The 14,772-nt window shown below is 46.5% G+C and overlaps 1 protein-coding gene across 6 annotated transcripts in view; it reads left to right on the forward strand.

Moving 5' to 3' along the window:
- Window positions 1-10,637, forward strand: part of DCAF1 (DDB1 and CUL4 associated factor 1) — an 814,171-nt gene extending 803,534 nt beyond the window's left edge. For 4 of the 6 annotated variants that reach the window (XM_085625108.1, XM_085625107.1, XM_085625111.1 and 1 more), the window contains exon 24: window positions 9,221-10,637. In XM_085625108.1, the coding sequence (XP_085481234.1) occupies window positions 9,221-9,279 (59 nt within the window). In that variant the 3' untranslated portion in view covers window positions 9,280-10,637. The remainder of the gene's footprint in view (window positions 1-9,220) is intronic. The other 2 variants (XM_085625110.1, XM_085625112.1) reach the window with 2 other exon arrangements.
- The last annotated feature ends 4,135 nt before the right edge of the window (window positions 10,638-14,772 follow it).

Raw genomic sequence — 14,772 nt, forward strand, 5'->3', positions numbered from 1 at the left:
CACGCAACTGATTTGCCGATTCACAAAATTCCTTAATATTGTAGAGAAGCGGCTGCATATAAAAAGTATACACGGCGGAGCAAAGGGAGTCGAGTAACAAGATAAAACATAAGAATTGACGGTGCAGGATTGCTAGGACGGAAACCTGATCTCAGGATCTTTTAAAATAGGTAACTTTGTACAAAGGAAATCTGCGCAAATCAAAATAATAAAGAAACAAGAACTCTAAAACAGCTGATGGTTAGAAATACCTGAGATCAGACATGTTTTTCTGTGGGTTATTTTAATCACATCAACTTCAGTTTACAGAAAAAAAGGACCTTTTAACAAATTGTAATCTGTTTGTATCAAGCTATTTATATGTTATGTGCATGCAATGGTTTTAATCAATCAAGCATAATAAATTACTTACTTATCTTCTATGATATACAGCTGCAGAATCCTCTGCAACGTCCCTACTGCCCGTTCTTTGCAGAGGACTACCAACTGTTAAGAAAGTCCCAGTGGCACCCTGTCTCCTCCCATGTATCACGTTTTTATCATAGTCTGAGGACGTGAAAAATGTTCAAGATGAACTGACATCAGGGTGCCGCGGTGGTGCCTGTGTGCAAGATCTACGCCTTCACTTTCAGAGGTGGTACAGCCCTCTGCAGAGTCCAATGACGCCATGTACGGACGCATGGGAGCAATTGCTCGAAAAAAATCTGAATCCAATCTGACTCTGGGGTAATCCGGAAGTTAAGGAAACTGTAGTTAAATAAGATATCTACCAGAACAAGCGTTATCGAAGAGAAGTAACTCATTCAACTATCCCTAAAATGATCAGGAGTGCTAGAAATCGTTCTCTGCCCCTCGGTAAAGGATTTGTGGGGGCCTCAGAGATGAGAGCAAAGGCAGCTATACGCGTTTTTTTTAAAAGTACTATGGACACCTAATGTGCGTATGTTTGAGTCAGGGACTCTGGAGTTGTGGCAGCATAATATGCCTTGGATGGAATAATGAACCTGACTGAACCCAGCAGTGTTATGGGTAATCTGATGGTTCACCAACGTGAGGCTGAAGATGTGCAACTATGTTGTGAATGTTTTGCCTGACACCAGTTTAATGACTAATGTGAAAATGAGCGTAGGCAGTGCTTAACCTCTGTTGGTCATTCCTAAATGTATTGCTGTACATATTGCGTCATTTCCGAATGTTCAAAGAAGTCGGTTTGGGGATATCTAATGATGACAGCCACCGGGAGACTCGGAGATGAGGCGAATGCTACACTCCATGCAGATAAATCTGTTTTACACCTGCCTCTTCTGTTCTCAGTTTACGTGCATTTGGCCACCTTTTAGCAAGTTCAGAAACTACTTCAACGATATCGCAAAGGCATGGGCAAGTCGAATGCAACACGGTCCCATCTGTGCACTTATTCGTGCCCTCGCCAGTACCCTTCTTCCACTTTACTCTGTGGCTCAGAATAAAATCCTCTCACCCTCGGATCATAGATAATGGAGCCAACACTCATTTTCTTTTATTGTCTTTTTTTCTTGATGTATTTACCTTCCTCTTCCTTCCCTTAAATTGGGTAGTTTATTGCTTAGTAATCTGACTGTAATTCATGTCATTCCTTCTCTGTTACTTCTAGCTGCTGACCCACATGCCCTGAGTCTTGTTATGTGGGAAGCAGTCACCCCGTGTAGGCCTTTGCTCCGTGCACTCCCAGTCATGCAAGTTGCCTCCAGAACTAGTAGGGTTGCATGCATGGTCAGTAGACTAATCCCGAAAAGCTCTTGGTGTTTTTTCACCAGGAGAAAGTGTTAGGAGGTAAGTATAGGGTCTTTACCACTGGTGGCTTTTCTAAACACCTTTCATGCCGGGAAATTAGCAATGCATCTCACGAAGGCCATCCTTTATGTAGGTCTAAGGCCCTACTCACGTGCTATATGTAACCTTGGGAAAGATGAAGCACCTAGTTGCAAGATCACAGCCTCCTCCTGCTCTAGTGACTTTGAAAACAAGCACAGGGGAGTCTAGCTCAGCTCCTCCTTTTGGACATGCCTTTAGCAGTTCGAGTCTGGCACAGACTGCTCTCCTGATTTCTTTTCAACTGCGGTTGAGCATGACTTACGTGCTGGGCAGGTGGCTGTTGGGAAGAAAAATATCTCGCTACCTGAGCAGCACGTGGCTAGCATTGAGAAGCATTATAGGCAGATCTTCCCCTGGGCTCTTTGTCCAGTTGACCGCATTTTCCTTTGGAATACCAGTGTTAGTGCTTTCATCGCTGGCTGCATTCTGTATCTCTGGCATAATTTGTCCGCCATGGATCCCTGATCTCAGGCTATGGCCAGTATCTGAAAGAGACTGTAGTTATAGATTCTTTACCTTATAATTACCGCCAGGTGTCAGACTAGATCTGGAGAAATTGTTTCTTAGCAGTACCCCTGCGCGTCGGTCGACTCTGCATTCGGCGTCGTGGTCGCCGAGGTGACATCACAGTGTCTACTTAGATGCTGTCCTTGCGCGCTGACGTCAATTCTTCACCAGCCAGGTCCGATCCAGAGAGAGAGCGTGCCCCTTAGTCACTTTTTAACTAAACTTTTTCGACTTTGTCAGCATTTTTTCGAGTCCTTAGACGCCTCATGCATGTAGGGATGTCCCGTCAATGGACTGGCTTCAAGCCTTGTGACTCCTGTCACAAGCAGATGTCGGTCACGAATCCACACCTCATGTGCCTCTGGTGCCTGGAGCGCGACCACGACCCGAAGTCTTGCTTCAACTGTTGGGCCATGAACCCGAAGTATTTGCGGGAGCGGTCCCGAAAGCTTCTGGAGGCCCGGCAGTCAATCAGCTCTGCGCCGCTCGAGGTCGCAGGACTAGTCGCTGAGTCATCACCACTCGTAGTTGAAGTATTCACACTCCTCAGGTAAGTCGAAGCACAAGAAGAAGGCAAAGAAGCATTGTTGCTCTTCACCTTCTCCCCCCTCCGTCCTTGCTCTCTGACTCCGCACTCCGCTTCTGGGATGACTGTGTGCTTCCCTCCCTTTCCGGGAGCCGTAGCTTCCCCCGCACAGCTTCGAGCTTTATACGAAGCGCTGCATAGCATCTTTGGGCAGCCCAACTCAGTTGACGCGCCTTTGGGCCCCGCAGACTCGGCTGGGGGCCCTGGGCTTTCGAGGCCGGCTGCTTCGGCTCTGGCGCTGGATGGCCCCCCAGGATCCAGGCCTGGATCTGGATGGGTGCTGGTTGACCTCACGGTACCTTCTTGCCGGTTGCGCCCCCCCCCCTCCTGCATCGATCCCAGCATCACCCCCTGGCTTGGACACGGAGGCGGACCGGCTTCGACTGGTACTTTTGTACCACTGTTCTTTCCTGGCGTTCCTTACTGCCCTGACTGCCATTCAGAGGAGGGTAAGGAGGACTGGGAGGGGACTGATGACCCTCTAGCAGACCAACTAGAGGAGCTGGACTGGGGAAAGAAGTTTGGTGAGGCCAGTGATCTGTATACCTCACCAGACCTTGGTATGCTTTCTATCCCTACCGTGGCTACGGAGAAGGGGACCTCCTACACTGTGGTGTTGCGTATGGCTGCTGAGGCCTTGGGCCTTGAGCTTCCTACGGTGGCAGTCAGGACTAACCTCCTGACTGAGGTGCTTCAGCCGGCAGCGGCCTCTTCGAAGCCCCTACTGCCTTTCAATGAGGCCCTCACTGACATCCTTCTGGGCACTTGGTCCTAGCCCACCACAGGGGCAGGATTTGGCGAAAAGGCGGACAACACGCTCAAGCGTTTCAAGGATTCTGTGGCTACGGCCAGATCCTTGGGCCTCACTGCCACCTCTCGCCCCTTTCGTGGCTACGGAAGGGGTGCCCCACCACGTTCCACCCAGAGCCACAGCCCTGCGCAAGCTACCCAGCCGAGGACACGGGATCCAACGTTGTGGGTCTAGGGGCCAGCGAGCGGACCAGTCCACCACAGGATCTGCCATCCCCTCCCCCACTGGCGCAACATCACGTCGTACAGGTGGGTCTTGCAGATATTCTGAAGGGGCTACTTCCTTCATGCCACCTACACTCTATTGCATGTCGGAGGATCATTTGGCCCTTTTCCACCCAAAAGTTACGGCTCTCTTGGCCAAGGGAGCTATAGAAAGTCGTCCGTGTGCCAGAAGTAGGTCGTGGTTGCTTCTCCCACTACTTCCTGGTGTCCAGGAAGGACAGAGGCCTGTGTCCTATCTTAGACCTCAGGGATGTCAAACGCATCCTCTGGAAGGAGAAGTTCAATATGATAACTTTGGCTCAGGTCTTGTCTGCCCTCGACCCTGGAGACTATATGGTAGCATTGGACTTGCAGGACGCTTACTTTCACATCCCCGTCTTGCCTGTCCATCGGCGTTACCTACGGTTCACGGTAGGCCATGAACATTTTCAGTTCGCTATGCTCCCTTTTGGCCTTACCAGCACCCCTCGGGTATTCACGAAAGTGATGGCGGTGTTCGCTGCTCACCTGCACAGATCAGGGGTTCCAGTCTTCCCCTATCTTGATGACTGGCTGCTGAAGGCAGGCTTGCCCCAGGCGGTCGTTTCCCACCTCCACCAGACAATGGGGTACCCCCTGCATTTGCTGTGGTTCACTACCAACGTGCTGAAGTCACACCTGATTCCCACTCAGAAGTTCCTTTTCATCTGAGCGGTTCTGGACACAGCACAGTTTTGGATCTATCCTTCCCAGCAGCTAGTCCGGGATATTCGGGCTATTATACCGATGTTTCAGCCTCTGTCCCAGATTTCCGTGAGAATGAATCTGAGGCTGCTGGGCCTCATGGCCTCCTGCTGGTTGATCATGCCAGATGGCATATGCAAGCTCTGCAGTGGAACCTGAAGTTAAAGTGGGCGCAGCATCAGGAGAATCTTTCCGATGTCATTCAGATTTCGTAAGGGACTGCAAGTCAGTTACAGTGGTGGCTCACAATCCCCTTTCTGCCCCTCTTTCAGAGGTTCTCTTCTTCATTCTTTCCTTGCCCCAGCAGGGCTCTGCTCTGGGCACTCTTAAGGGCTATCTTTCGGCCATTTCAGCCTTTCTTCGCCTTCCTGATCAGCCTTCTCTTTTCAAGTCTCCAATTGTTAACAGATTCCTGAAGGGCATTACTCATCTCTTTCCTCCTTCTCCTTTTGTAATGCCCCAGTGGGAGTTGAATCTTGTGCTCACTTATCTTATGTGTGCTTCCTTTGAGCCACTGCATAATTATCCTCTTCGTCTCTTCACTTTGAAGACTGCTTTCTTGCTTGCCATCACTTCTGCTTACAATGTGAGTGAGCTTCAAGCTTTATCTTTGCCCAAAGTGATCACTTCCTTCCACATAGGTCAGACCATCACATTGCCCACCTTCTTCCTGCCTCCGCGCACTCCACCATCTGGACCCAAAGCGCGAGCTGTCCTTTTACCTTGACCGCACAAAAGACTTCCGGGTGGACGATCAACTCTTTGTGGGTTATGTGTGCGCTGAGGAAGGTCGGGCAGTACACAAACGTACCATCTCTCAATGGTTTGCCTTATGTATCAAGATCTGTTATTCTTTGGCTAAAAAGGAACCTCCAGTGGGACTGCACGCCCACTCTACAAGGGCAACAGCAGCCACTACTGCTTTGGGACGTGGCAGGCAGCCACGTGGGCATCCTTGCACACGTTCACCAAGCATTACTGCCTGGACAGCCAAGTCCGGAGAGACGGCGTTTTTGGCCGTTCTGTTCTCCAGGACTTCCTGGTGTGAACTTAGTTCCCAGACTCACCTCCGGGGTTGGCATTGCTGGGGTATCTATTCTAAGATAATCAATCCCTAACTAGGGTCTCTTTCAGATGAACAAGTTACTTACCTTCGGTAACGATGTATCAGTAAGAGACATTAGTAGTTATAGATTTCTTAGTGCCCCACCCATCCTCCCCGTTCTGCGAACTGACTTTTAGGGATAGGGACTCCCTTACTGGGCCCTAGTTATGTGCACCAGTGGTCAGTGTCTTGCGCGGCTCTGGGCTTCTGGCGTGGAAAGTCGTGTTAGGACTGACAGCGCGCAGGGGCGGCATCTAAATAGACACAGCGATGTCATCCCGGTGACCATGACTCCGACAACGAACGTTAAGTCGACCGACATCACCTACCTGACGCGCAGGGGTTCTGCTAAGAAAAATATTATCTGGATCCAGTCTGACGCCTGGGGGTAATTCTAAGATAAGGAATCTATAACTACTAATGTCTCTTACAGATACATAGTTACCAAAGGTAAGTAACTTGTTCTTCTAGGCACCAAAACTGCACAACAGAAACATACAGTGTCCAGGAGTGTCATTTAACCATAAACACCACAATGTCTATACAGCAGTCATCCTGGTTCTGAAGGCCAGAAATCCAGCCTCTTATGCAGTGGTATGAACTTGTTTGATTTAATGACTGATGAGGTCTTCTAGCAGTACTAAACAGCTGCACTCAGACCAAATCCCTGAGTGCCATCCAAGTGGCACCCAGCAAATGGCATCCTCTTTTCCATCCTGCAAAGGCCTTACGGTATTTTAGAGCTCTGGAGTTCATTCGGTCCAATCCCCAAGGTGTACCCTTTTCTACCTTGGGAAGGACAGAGGCAAAGAGAAGACCCATAAAGGGAAAGAACTAGTCCAATCAACTGCCTCAACAGAGAGCTGAGAATTCCTAGTGACATTTTTGTTGGCCAGCCGCCCTCCTAGTCACCATCTCAGGTAGTCCACTACATGCCAAAGGGAAATAGGTTTTTCCTCCAATAACCACCACTGGAACCAGATAAACAGACCTCTATGTGGTGAAGAAGAGCTATGCTCTACAATTGACAAGCCTTCCGTCCACCTCTGCAACATTTTGCAGCAATCTGTCAACTTTTCCAAACGGTGGAAAGGCTCTTCTCCAGAAAACTCCAGCCGTCTAACCCCCAGAAAGAGGACATGGATACTACTCCTACTATTTGCTTGTTAGGAAAGCTAACACGGCATTGTCCCATCTTGATGATATCTTGGGCTGTCAACAGTCAAGGGACATGACTAATTTTGTTCATAGAACCTTTAGGATGCCAATTTTAAGTGCCTTATCATTGAAGGAACACAGGACATACCTCTGGTTCACGATAGTAAACTAATCCTACTAGTAAAGAATGCTTTTTGGTCTCAGTGCCTCATATCTTCACTAAGATCCTGTTGTGGGCTTTCTGCATCAGTGGAAATTTCATGGCTACCGATGCCTAGATGGCTCCCTTGTTCTACCACAGACCATTTTAGCTCTGACACGCCAATCCATCATCTACAAATGGAAGTTCTCATTAAATGATCCAAAAACTTTTCTGATTCCCTACAGAAAGTTTCAGTTCATTGTGGCAGTTTTAAACTCCGGCTTGTTCAGAGGCTTTCTTTCCTCCTGAATAGGGGTGGGCGGAATTTGCGAAATTAACTTTCGCAAATTATCGCGAAAATGTTTAAAATTATCGCAAACAAGCGGAAATATCGCGAAGATGCGGAAGTTTTTTTCCGGCATGTTCGCGAGATTTTCTGCATGGTTGCGGGTCGCCAACTTACCCATGTGGTTGCTTGCGGGCGCGGCCATCTTGTTTTGAGTTGTCTCGCGGTGCATGATCGCGAGAAGAAAGACGTGATCGCGTGACGCATGACGTCACTGCGGGCGCGAACTGTCGCGAGACAGCGCAAATGGCTAAAAACAATACAACATCTCATGGAGAACGCGACCGGATCAATAAAACTTGTCGGCGAACGCAGGGATTCAGGTAAGGCTATCGCGCGCGAGAATGTATTAATTTACAGCGCGAGCAAGAAACAAATTATCGCCAAGCTGCGGAAACCGGAAATTTTGACATTTTCGCGCTCTCCGCGGAACGCGAAAATGTCAAATTATCGCAATTTCCGCGAACGGAACGAAATTTTCGCCCAGGCCTACTCCTGAAGCGGTAATGGGAATCAGAATTGAAGTGGATCACTTCATGACCAACAAGGCAAAGACAGTTTGATTGTCCCAGTGACTTTTTACATCCAAAATCAAAGGGGAAACCGACTCCCCACAGGTCTGCCGGTTTGTTGAAGCTCTTTGGCAGAAGGATGAGTATGTTCTGCTTCACCTACAATGTTAAGCAGGTGTCTTGCGAAATGAGTGGGCAATCCTTCGCAGGGTTTTTGACCCCCATCTTTGAAAGATGTAGTTGACATTCCAAAAGCCTTTTGAGAACTACCAAAACTTTAAGTACAAGGTTATCTTTCTTGATGGCTCAGGGACCGGGGCGGCCAGATAATGGACAGGACGGAAACTTCCCTATGCATCTTTCCCCTCACGATTCAGATTCTGAGAATTTTCAAGAATTTCAGCAAGATAGGATATGCATTAATCCCGAGGCTAAAGCCATGCCTCGTATCTACACCACCTTCTACAACGAGACCACACCCTCCCCCCGAAAGAGTGAGATGATCTCTCCATAGCAAAGGAAGAGTGCTTCAGTACTCACTACCATCACGGAGCTTCCTGAGAAGGTGTCTTTTCAACACAAGGACTTCTCCTCAAGGATCTTAGTAGTCCTGTCAACATTCTTACGGTTTCCTCACGTAGTTGTGCAAAGTTTGTCTAGTAGGTTCACAGAAACCTGTTTGCTAAGGTTTGCATGATGTGATTTCTATCATCTTTCATTCTCAGATTCTGTGGAATCTACCCACATTTAAGAGCCACATACATTTATGGTAATTCTGTTACTCTTTGTCCGTTGACTTTTCCAGTATCAACTCCCTCTTGCCTACTCTCTTCCATTGACCAGAAAACATACTTCAAATGACTAGTAAGGCCAAGAATTGGTACAGGCATTACAACCTTGTGCATGAGGTAAACACACTTAAAAAGCAGTAATGGCACGCCAAAACTCTACTAAACAGCTGGTGAAGCATTTTATGTTTGTGCTGTTAAATGTCAGGAGTACCCACAAATTGAGAATGAGCCTTCCAGTTACAAGAAAGGTAACCTTCTCAATTTCGCATCTAAATCGGACCTGGTGGTGGCAATATCCTGCTTGTATGTGGGTAGTGGGGTACAAAGGCTGGGAAGGAGGTAGAAGAGGAGGGAAAGATAATGCACTGTAGAAGAAATAAAAGTAACCCTTACCTGTCAGAAGTTTGCCACAAGAACAAGTTTTGACCACTAACGTTATTTCATTTGTTCCCTCACTCTAGCAGACAGTTCAGACAACTCAGACCTGGAAGATGACATCATCTTGGCATTGAATGAATAATGAAGTGTGTCCACAGAAGGCACTGCAGCTGTCAATCTGATGAGCGGCCTTGCAAAATGAAAGCCTGAACCCCGTCCTGGAAAATTAGCATACTGCCTCTGCTGGTTTGGACTAGCTGAAATCTCGATGTGGATGGACAGAACTGTCTGATTTCTTTTCAAATCGGATCCTACTGGGAATATCGATCCTACCATGCTACGCGTTCCCCACCCCCTTACTCTCTTGTGCTTCTGTCCGCATTGCAGAGGCTCACTGAGCAGATCTTGAGCAGAAAGATGAACATCATTCTTCCTGTACACATGCAGATTGTAAGGGATCAGATCAGGCAGTTAGGAAATTCACTTTTTGTGTACAAATAATTATTTCTGTAAAAACTGAACTAGTTTTATATAAAACCATAAAAAAATAACAAAAAAAACTGGAAACGAAACTTGTGTTGACGGTGTTTTGGGTGCCAGCAGCACAAACGGAATCTGATGGAGATGCAGGTTCTGTGGAGACTTTTTCTTTTATTGTATTTCCAATCAATGCAAATGTACATTTTTACAGACTAGTATTTAAAAAACATTGAGACGAGAAAAACCAATGCGTTTCTAAACCTTGTAAGATGCAATGAATATTTTTTTTATAAATGTGTAATATATATACATTGAATTGTTTATTTTTGTTTTAAATGGAAAAAAAATCCTGATGCTACCTGTGAGTGGGGTGGTTGAGAGACGTCTGGGGTTAGGGAAAGCAGCCAAATATGCCAAATCAGTTGTCAGGAACTTGAATTGTTTGGGCAGATGTTAATTTTAACATGAAGATGTGGTCCTTGATTGCTCTGATTCCAGTGTTCTTTGCATATCGCTTTCACACATTGAGCCATAGAATTTGAGGCAAGTTCTCCTTTGCCTTAAAATAAGTCTTAGTCGACATTAGCTGCAATTGAACTGGCAATCCCTGTTTCACTGCGTGTTGATATTGGCCTCACACTTTTAGTAATGGTACCGTCATCATTGTTCATGCATCACGAACAAGCAGTGGCTGAATTGGCTTGGAGCAAGTAGAGGAACTTGTACATTTCCTACTCTGTCCTTCACCATTAAATCAGTGTTCCATCACCCCTTCTGAGATGGGAATCCAACTCTTAGGTGCTGTGGGAAGAGAGCCATGGATACTAACTATTTGGACTGATTTTTCCGGTTCGAGCCTCATCCTAGATGCTCCTATACCTAAAGATTTTTTGAGGGGTGGGCATGGGGAAGAGGGGGGCTGTAATGGAGAAGTTGAGGGAGTAGGATGCAAATAAGGGATTTTATCCCATATGCTGTTTTTTTTTTTTTGTGACTCATAAATAAATTTTGGAAGGAGTACATATTGTATTTGCACACCTCTATTTCTGTTTCAACCAACAAAATCTATATTGTGAGGGAATGTCTGATGGTGTTGTATGTATCCAGAATCCACTGATGAATACACCAAAAGTGTGGTTGTAAGTTAAGCGTTGGGCAAGTTTTTAAATATAAGTGAATATAAGAGGCTCTATTTTAATCTCTGCTACTGCCTTTTGATTAACTGATATTTATAAATCTGTCCTTTTTAGGTTTCGCCTACGCAGCGCGCATGCGCTGCATAGGAGGTGACCTCATGTAATCGATTCAGTTTTTGCCCTAAAAACATGCACGCTTTGCATTGCTTAGAATGGCAACACGTGCATGTTTGGCGATTCCCTTGCGGGAGCGAACGGCGCCATATGGTAGCAATTATCGCGCTGGCTCCCGCAAGGGAAACGCTGCGCGTCCCTGCTCTCGGCCAGCACTCCCCCCTCTTGTTTTTTTTTGTTTTTAGCTCTCGCCTACGCAGCACGCATGCATAGGAGGGGACCTCATGTAATCGATTCCGTTTTTTTCCTAAAAACATGCACGCTTTGCATTGCTTAGAATGGCAACACGTGCACGTTTGGCGATTCCCTTGCGGGAGCGAACGGCGCCATATGGTAGCAATTATCGCGCTGGCTCCCGCAAGGGAAACGCTGCGCGTCCCTGCTCTCGGCCAGCACTCCCCCCTCTTGTTTTTTTTTGTTTTTAGCTCTCGCCTACGCAGCACGCATGCATAGGAGGGGACCTCATGTAATCGATTCCGTTTTTTTCCTAAAAACGTGCACACGTTGCATTGCTTAGAATGGCAACGCGTGCACGTTTGGCGATTCCCTTGCGGGAGCGAGCGGCACTATATGGTAGCAATTATCGCACTCTCTCCCGCAAGGGAAACGCTGCGCGTCCCTGCTCTCGGCCAGCACTCCCCCACTTGTTTTTTTTTTTAGGTCTCGGGGACCTCATGTAAACTATTCCGTTTTTGCCCTAAAAACGTGCACGCGTTGCATTGCTTAGAATGGCAACGAGTGCACGTTTGGCGATTCCCTTGCGGGAGCGAGTGGCGCCATATGGTAGCAATTATCGTGCTGCGCGTCACGGCTCTCGGCCAGTACTCCCCCCCACTTTTGTTTTTTTTTTTGTATTGGAGACTCCAGCAGGTCTCCTCGGGTTTCAGGTTTACTTCGCGTGCACGGAGAATTGGATACTTTATTCTGATGGTGCGTTTGTTATCAGTATACACAGCTTTGACTGTCAGCAGCCACATGTGCTAATGTGCTCTCATGGGGACACGTGCGTGATTAAACTCGTAGTGCTGCAGTGTGTTTTCCCGGATTGCTGACTTGTAAAGACGTGCATTTAAGGGGTATGTATATTGTATACAGCACACCTGAATGTTCTTTATTTGTATTTTTAGACGTTAGATAAAACTTGAAATGTTTCGGGGAAAATGCAGTGCGTGCTGTATAAATGAATCCAATGCGTGGATTACCGTGCCTCGTCCTTATGTCTGATTCATTTTATAAAGCACGGCGTTAGCTTGGAAACCACGCAGTGAGCCGTAGCCACAAAACGCAAGTGCATGTGGCAGTAAAATATTTGCCTGGGAGAGTGGCCAATATAAGACTGGTGATCCTTAGAGATGGAGCCTATAAATCGCGTGATCGTTCGTTAAAAATATAAGTTTTGAGAAGGTTACCACACGTAGGTCGCTGTTCTTCAGTTTGGCGACTAGGGCTCGAGAACACCATTCCAGCAAAAATATTACTTCTCCAAATTAACACTAAAACTAATTTTTTTGAAGGTCACTGCCAAATTAGTACATAATCATGGATATGGCTCGGCCAGTGGTATCGCTTTCTTCCGTGCTCCGGGCACTACCCTTGCTCCCTTTCATTTCAGGGGTTCTGAAGTCATTTTCAGGAGCAGAATGTAATCAGAGTCGTAGGGCTGCCTTTACATTCTACAGTTTCTACTTGCCATAAATCCATCACAGCAAGGAGGCTGTTAAGCCAAAGGAAGGGCTAGGAATCTGATGTTTGTTGGGTCAGTGGCACATGGTGGTATTTTTGATACCCTTAGTATTATAGTGATTTAACGTCCCTGCTGTCCTCCATTGAGACTAAGACAAATGCACTACCAGATGTTCTCCAGCCTGGTCCAGGAACATCAGAGCTTTTGCTGCTATTTAATGATGCCCTCACAGATTCCTTGATGGATACTTGATAAATAGCATGTTGACGTCTGCCTATTAGTTAACACGTTGCTAAGCAACACAGACTTGTGCCCAGCGATCCACATTTCTCACCAAGCACCCTACTCCAGAAAGTCTCATTGTACAGACTTTTTTTCAATGATACAAGAATGTGGCATCTAGTAGCCCACTTGTTTAAAGATCAATACCCCAAATGCCCTGCAAAGGCTTTCTTGTATTTTTTTTTCGTATCTTTTTAGGTCTCGCACACCTTTAGTAATCGATTCCGTTTTTCAGGCAAAAACGTGCACACATTGCATTGCTTTGAATGCAACGCGTGCAGGTTTGGCAATTCCCTTGCGGGAGCGAGCTTTGAAACCATGTGTTTGTAATTAACATATGGTTCCTGCTCGCTCACGCAAGGGAAACAGGCACAGGCCCCCTCCTCTCTCCCTTCCCCCTGCTGCCTTCTCCTCTCCCGTCTCGTTTTTTTTATTTTAGCCCTTCCCATTAGTTTTACATTCGTTACATTTGCCACTGCAACTCTTTTCACTTTATCTCAACAGTATATTACTTTAACCTTTCAGTTCTATATGAAAAGTGCACTAACGCCATTAGGTAAAGCTGCAGCGCTATACAAAATGGAAATACATAGGTAAAACTTGCTGAACCCTTTTACCAACACAGATTTTGCCAAGAAAGTGCTGGAAGTCGCCTTTCTGCCACTTACCATTCAATAGTATCTACAAACCGAAACAGATGTTAATCATCATGTATCTCTGCGAGCACGACTCCTCCTACCGCCCAACTCCCCACGTTAATCTTCATTAAACCAAGCCAAGCGGCATCAGTCTACTAGCTGTCAACAAAGCAGTGCTCCGGTAACGCGAACACTGCAGCATTTCAGGGGTGCTCCGTGTACCAATAAAAATAATGAGTCAGCGACTACATCACCAGCAGCTCTTTGTCAAAACACATCATAATATGTTTCAAGTGCAATTGCGACTTGTTACCGACCTTGCTGTGTTCCTCCCTCCTTTGGTTCCTGTAAATGCTACAAGCAGGAACAAGGATCCGATTCGGGTCAAGTTCGCGCTATATAAAACTCAATAAAATAAAAAAATAAAACCTTAAATTAAAGTCTCCTCCTTTTCCAGAGTACCTGCAGCTTCCAACTCGTTGCGAGGCAATAGCAATGGAGCCGGTTTAAGAGGACGGACTAGCGCAGCGAAGTGGCCCCCAATGACAACCAGGCGCTATAAAAAACAATTAAATAATTTAATGGAACTGGATCGACACTGCATGCAGTTTGTGGGCGCACTCTGTGATGGAATGTATGTGGCCCGATCGGGAACTTCTCACTGGAGGATTGATCAAATGCGTCTCTGATCTTGTACATCTATACACTTAAAGACTCTTTTTTGTTTCCCTAACATCCTGAAGCTCGTGCCATGGCGCGCTCGTATTCTCCCTCTGGGATGCCCTTGCATTTCACAAGTCTATAGCGTCCCTTTCCCACAGAACTCGTTCCTTCTCTTTCTCTGTTGTTTCTCCTCTGCTCATCTCTCCACCGCTCATCTCCCTATCCACCCTTTCTCATTTTCATATCTCAGTTTAGCGCTTAGCTTACAGAATTGAGGCCAAATGTATTTGTGAGGGGTTGACCATATCCAGCTGTGGTCATTCACCCTCATTTGTAGCCAGGGCAGTTAAATATCCCACATAAAACTAACCTAATGATGTTGTATTATTGTCATTAGGTCAACAAATACTGCCGGGGCTCGTGCCACCTCTATCTTGCCACCTCGTAGTGAAACTTTGAACTTAATACTTATGTCAAGAGACTGAGAAAGTTTACCTGCAGATGGCAGTAGGTCTGAGCGCATCTGTGAATCACACATAGATAGAGAACATGTTCATTATGCACACATATAGAAACAA

Source organism: Triturus cristatus, chromosome 9 (assembly GCF_964204655.1).
Source record: "Triturus cristatus chromosome 9, aTriCri1.1, whole genome shotgun sequence".
Classification (NCBI taxonomy): Eukaryota; Metazoa; Chordata; class Amphibia; order Caudata; family Salamandridae; genus Triturus; species Triturus cristatus.